This window comes from Otolemur garnettii, unplaced genomic scaffold, assembly GCF_000181295.1.
Source record: "Otolemur garnettii isolate 467f Iridium unplaced genomic scaffold, OtoGar3 scaffold00018, whole genome shotgun sequence".
Taxonomy (NCBI): domain Eukaryota; kingdom Metazoa; phylum Chordata; class Mammalia; order Primates; family Galagidae; genus Otolemur; species Otolemur garnettii.
In genome coordinates this window covers 8,529,847-8,535,923 of record NW_003852413.1, presented here as the reverse complement: position 1 = coordinate 8,535,923, position 6,077 = coordinate 8,529,847, and the positions used below count along the sequence as shown (strand labels likewise).

The window sequence follows — 6,077 nt, the reverse complement described above, 5'->3', positions numbered from 1 at the left end:
ACAGCCCAAAGTAAAGCAGTACTCACCAGGTGAGGCATCAGGAGGTCAGCCAGGTAGACAAAAGCAGCTCCAAGGGTGAAGCCAACAGCCACTGGGAAGAAGGCAAAGGCACCAAAGCCCCCTGAGGATGTGGCCATCTCAACCGCTGGGGCCAGGAGAGACCAATAGGAAGCTGCTAACATGACCTGCAAAACCACGGGGAGGAAGAGATCATCAGAACCACCACGCCGGGCTTCCCAGTGGGGCCTTGGTGCTCCCTGAGGCCCAAACAGACCCTACCATTTCATGTGAGTTAGGCCTTTAATATCAAGTGGTAAGTATTATCCCAAACCAGAAAGCCACCTCCAGAACTGCTGAACTACTGTTGTTAGAACTCATTTTGGAGTAGGATAGAGTTGGCCCTAGGAGAATGCCGTCAACTAGCCTATAATTCAGTGGTTCTCCACTAGGGATGATTTTGCCTTCCACAGGACATCTGGCAACGCCTGGAGATGTTTTTAGTTGTCACATCGGGATCAGGGTAGGGAAGGCTGCTGCTGACATCTAGTAAGTAGAGGCCAAGGGTGTTAGCAAACACCTTACAAGGCACAGCATGTCCTTGACAACAAAGAATTGTCTGGCCTTAAATGTCAGTACTAACACTGAAAAACCCTGTTCTAATTGAATACTGCTCACTATTTCATGAGCTCCACTGCATTATAAAGCTCTAATTATTACCCAGTCCTTCCTTATGCTGGGCTGAAATCCATCTCCCTTCCGTTTGCACCTATCGGCTGGACGTCTGCTCTTTAGAGCACCGAAGAATGTGTCTCCTCTGTGACATGTGACAGCCTTTGAAATATTTAAAGACCACAAAATTGGCCTCATCAATTTTTTTATCTCTAAAATTGATTGATCATCTACCTTTTCCAGGGACTAAGCTTTACGGCTCAGATCTTATTTTATCGTCACAACAACTCCAGGGGGCAGAGCCTGTTTTTCTATTGTTACTTGTAGATAAAGAATTTGAATCTCAGGGTCACTGAGATCCAGGGCACTGACCAAGCAAGGCCATCACCCACTTGATGAGGGGAGAATCATGAAGGAGAAGAGGAAAATGAGGCTGGTCTCGAATCTCAGCAAGGCGTGTGTGATAACAGGTTCTCCCTCACTGGCCCAATGAAACACTCATCCATGGCTTGTTTACTCTTACAGATGCCGGGGTATCTTTTGGAAAGAGTACACCCACTGCCATCATTACTATTCTACAGGCATCATCAACACAGGAAATGTTGAATGGGTTTCTAAAAATTACTTAATTATGCCTTGCCTTAAAAAAATTACCTGCATCACCCATCTCCAAAATAACATGCAGAGTGACAAAGCCCGGTATTTCGACAGCAACAATAAAGAACAAATCCACAAACTGCCTTCTGCCAGGCGTCATTCACACACAGCCTCTTGCTCTGGGCCAAATTCTCCCAGTGAAACTGCACCTGCTTCAGAAACTCCCAGAAAGAATGAAAATGCCTCGGCTAAATAGAATGGGAGCTGATGCCGACCAGTTTAAGTCCATGAACCCAGCTGTCAAAAAAGATCATTAAAGCAAGTCTGAGGGCTCCTCCTCCCCGTCACAGCCTAATCCATCTCTTTCCCAGACTTAGTTTCGGTAAGTCTAGAATTCAACAGCCCCACCGAGGAGGACCTGCACAGGCTCAGGGATGGAGAAGGCCTTTCCCTCCTTCTAAGCTGGACCTGTCCAGCAACCTCTCTCCTGGCATGTTTCAAGGTCTCCCACATGGTCCCACTTTCAACAACTCTAAAAACCACTTGATCCCGAGTCTAAATGCTCCCCACCCTGCATCCTTCGACAAGGAAATACAACATCGTTGTCAACATGACCTGAGTTTCTTCCCTGACTTCATCTCCTTTCCCACACAAAGTCCAATCCCTTCTGTCAAAATTCCTTCCATTCTGCTGCTTCACAGAGGGATACGTCCCCTAATCGTGAGAAACACACAAAGTTCTCACCAACAAGTTATTCAAGGTAGGGCAGAAGAGAAGCATCTCTCAAGGGAGGGCATGCTGGAATCAGGGGTGTCCATAAGGCAAAAGCATGTCATGTGACTTAGGAGGGCCCCCCTCCCTGAGAATCACTGTTTTGTCTCTATCTTGCCTGACAAATCCAGGCCCAGCTAGATTTCCTTCATTCCCTTTACTTGACAGCATCCCAGTCTCCTCCATAAACTAGAAAACAACCAAACAGGCTTGGCGCCTGTGGCTCAAGCGGCTAAGGCGCCAGCCACATATACCTAAGGTGGCGGGTTCGAATCCCCAGCCCGGGTCCGCCAAACAACAATGATGGCTGCAACCAAAAAATGGCCAGGCATTGTTGCAGGCGCCTGTGATCCCAGCTACTTGGGAGGCTGAGGCAGGAGACTCGCTTAAACCCAGGAGTTGGAGGTTGCTGTGAGCGTGATGCCATGGCACTCTACCAGGGGGGATAGCTTGAGGCTCCGTCTCAAAAAAAAAAAAGAAAACAACCAAACAATCTGGAAATGGAATTGGGTTGCCTGCCTACGAGGATGGTAGGGTCCAAAGAGAAGTTATTTACAGAGCATGTGTGGTAGGAAAGATGACCACGTCCTAATGCCCAAAATCTGTGAATATTTCACCTTTCATAGCAAAAAGGACTCTGCAGGTGTGATTAAATTAAGAACCTTGAGATGGGGGATCATCCAGGATTGTCTGAGCAAGGCCAGTGTAATCATAACAGTCCTCATGAGTGAATAAAAAGGTCAGAGTTGGGCAGGAGATGTGATGACGAAGGCAGAGGTTGTCAGGGAGAAAGACTGGGACACCCTGTGCTGGTGGCTTGAAGATGGAGCAAATGTCACGAGCCAAGGCATGCAAAGTGGGCCTCTGTGCTAGGAAGGCAAGGAAACAGAAGCTCCTCTGAAGCCTCCGAAACAACACACCCCTGTGGCCATCTTGATCTGATCTCACTTAAGCCACTGTGGGCCTCTGACCTCAGCACTGTAAAATAATAAACTCAAGTTGTTTTAACCCACTCTGTTTGTAGTAGTTTGTTACAGCAGCAAATGGAAACTAATACAGCATGTAAAGGCAAAGGGGGGTTGGTGTGCTCCCCCACTTAATGGCACAATGTAAAGGTATATGGCACACCCTCCGGGTGTGGGATATGACTACTATAGGCACTCTACCCAACAAATGCAAACATTGCAACCTAATTGTTTGTACCCTCATATTAATTGAAAAAAATCTTAGAGCACTGCGGTTTGCAGAAAAACTGAGTAGAAAGTATGGAGAATAGTCATATACCCCCAGTTCCCATATACACACACTCTCCCCCACTACCAATTTCTCATACCACAGTGGTGCATTTAACACAACTGATTAGGCCAGGCGAGGTGGCTCATACCCACAATCTAGCAATCTGGGAGGCCCAGGCAAGTGGATTGCCTGAGCGTACAGGTTCAAGACCAGCCTGAGCCAGAGTGTAGCTCCATCTCTAAAAATAGCCAGGTGTTGGGGTGGGCACCTGTAGTCCCAGCTACTTGGGAAGCTGAGACAAAAGAATTGCTTGAGGATGAAAGTGTGAGGCTGCTGTGATCTGTGACACCCAGCACTCTACCCAGGGTGACAAAGTGAGACTCTGCCCTAAAAAAAAAAAAAAAAAAAGTAATGTAACTGCTGAGTCTTCATGGACACAGCATTACAGCCCACGGCACACAGCTCACATCAGGGTCCACTCCACACTGCACATTCTGTGGGTCTTGACAAATACATAATGACATGTGTTCACTGTCACAGTATCAGGCAGCGTAGTTTCACTGCCCTGAAGATCCCTTGTCCCTCCACCTGTTCATCCTTCCCCCCTAAATCCTGGAAACCCCTGGGTTTTTTACTGTCTCCATAGTTTTGCCTTTTCCACAAAGTCCCAGAGTTGAAATTATACAGTATGTAGCCCTTTCAGATCAGCTTCTATCACTTGGCAATATCCGTTTAAGTTCCTAAGGCATCTTTTCATGACTCGCTAGCACATTTCTTTTGAAAGCTGAATAAAATTGCGTTGCCTGAATGTACCACAGTGTATTCATCCGGTCTCCTACCCAAGGGCAGCCTGGTCGCTTCCAAGTTTTGGCAATTAAGAATAACACAGCTACAAACATTCGTGTGCAGGTTTTCGTGTGGACAGAAGTTTTCAGTTCATTTGGGTAAATAAATACCAAGCAGTGTAACTGTTGGCTCCTATGGCAACCATTACTTTTTAAAAAGTCCCCCAATGTAGGTGGCCTACGGGAAGCTCTCAACGCCAGCAAAATTCCCACAAATGTTGGGGGGTTTTCAATCTGGACATGGTGACATATTAACCAACAGACAGAGAAGCAGGAAGCAAAGTATCTGATTAACCCTCAACTGGGGTCTGCATGGAGAGAGAACACTAGACTTCAGGAAATGGGTTCTAAAGGCAAGTCTCGCCAGCCAGACCTTTTGTGACCCCAGGGAGTAGACAGAAAGATTCCTCCTGCACCTGTGACCCTGCTTGTATAGCACAACAGGTAGACTTGCAGGCCCAACCCTGAAGACACCACGAGAAGACCTTACTCCCCATCTTGGTCTAGGCAAGGAATGCATGATCAAGTTTCAACACCTACAGCAGGGCCCCTCTGCACCCCAAAATGAAATGCCTCTTTAGTCCCAAAATGAAAATAAAATGCCCAATCAATCAATGAATGCAGGGAAAGCTTGTGGAGCCACCATCCTCCAAGCTCAAAGTTGCTAAGACCAAAGCAGCCCTGTATTCTTTTGCTAAATAATGGAAGAAGCTCAAGGGAGTAAGTATTTCAAGATCAACAACAAAAAACACCTGCAGGGAGGCACCTGTGGCTCAAAGGAGTAGGGCCCAGCCCCATATACCAGAGGTGGTGGGTTCAAACCCGGCCCTAGCCAAAAAAACTGCAAAAAACTAAAAAAACAACACCTGCAAAAGAGCTGAGGAAGAAAAAAACAACAAAAGAAAAGGGGCTGAACTTCTGTCTTTGGCTGGTTTGGTAGGCCTACCGCAGGGCTCAGAAATTTGAATGTTTGCATAGAGTGATCGTCGGGCAAGCTGATGTTTAGGAAGGTATAATTTCTTTACTTCTTCCCGTGCCCAAGGTTGAATCTCACCTTAGCTCTCTTCTTCACATGCTTTCTTGAGTCTCAGCCAAAACCAGGACTTCAACCTTCACCTCTATGCAGGCAAGCCAAAGAATGAATGAATGACTTAATTAAAAAATCTGATCTTGACCCCAATTGCCACAAGATGGTCAAAGCCCAATGTCCACCAGTGGGTGGATGGACAAACATTCCATGAAGAAGTCATGAAATGCCACAACTTGGAAGAAGCTCAAAAATATGACACTAAGCGAAAGCAGCAAGACCCCAAAGGTCATTTGCCACACTTTCTGGTTCCATACACATGCAACGTCTAGAAGAGGTAAGTCCGCAGAGACAGACTGCAAAAGGGTGGTTGGCGGGGCTGGCTGAAGAGGGAGGAGGAAGGCCGCTGAATGTGCAGTTCAGGTGAGGTTCAAGGGAACAAGGTGATGGTGATAGCCTTAGAAGGCTTTAAAAGCAGAGACTGGGAAACAGTCATGGAGAAGAAGAGGGAGGGACTCCTTTAGAGTAACCCATACAGCCATTGGTCACAGTCTGTTGCTAGGCAGGGCAATTTCAGGGGAGGGATTTCCCTGAGGATTGGGCAGAAAAAGCCTTCAGCACACATAAAGGGCCAATCAACAGAGACCAGTCAGTTAAGGCTTAAAGAAACCAATCACTGTAAGCCAGCTAAGTTTGAAGGACCCAATCAGTATTCACAGGCAGACAAGGTAGAAAAGCCCAAACCTAGCCCTGCTGCAACTGCAACCCATTAGGGATGCCTTCTGTCTTCTTTTAATGGACTTCTTTTTTGTTTTTGAGGCAGAGTCTCAAGAATAGAGTACCATGGTGTCACAGCTCACAGCAACCTCAAACTCCTGGGCTCAGGCGGTCCTCTTGCCTCAGCCTCCCAAGTGGCTGGGACTACAGGTACC

General features: G+C 47.0%; 1 protein-coding gene across 2 annotated transcripts in view; it reads right to left on the bottom strand.

Moving 5' to 3' along the window:
* Nucleotides 1–6,077, bottom strand: part of SLC39A11 (solute carrier family 39 member 11) — a 355,367-nt gene that overhangs the window by 306,637 nt on the left and 42,653 nt on the right. For both annotated transcript variants that reach the window (XM_003786171.2, XM_023511186.1), the window contains exon 4: nt 27–185. In XM_003786171.2, coding sequence (XP_003786219.1) covers nt 27–185 — 159 coding nt within the window. The remainder of the gene's footprint in view (nt 1–26; nt 186–6,077) is intronic.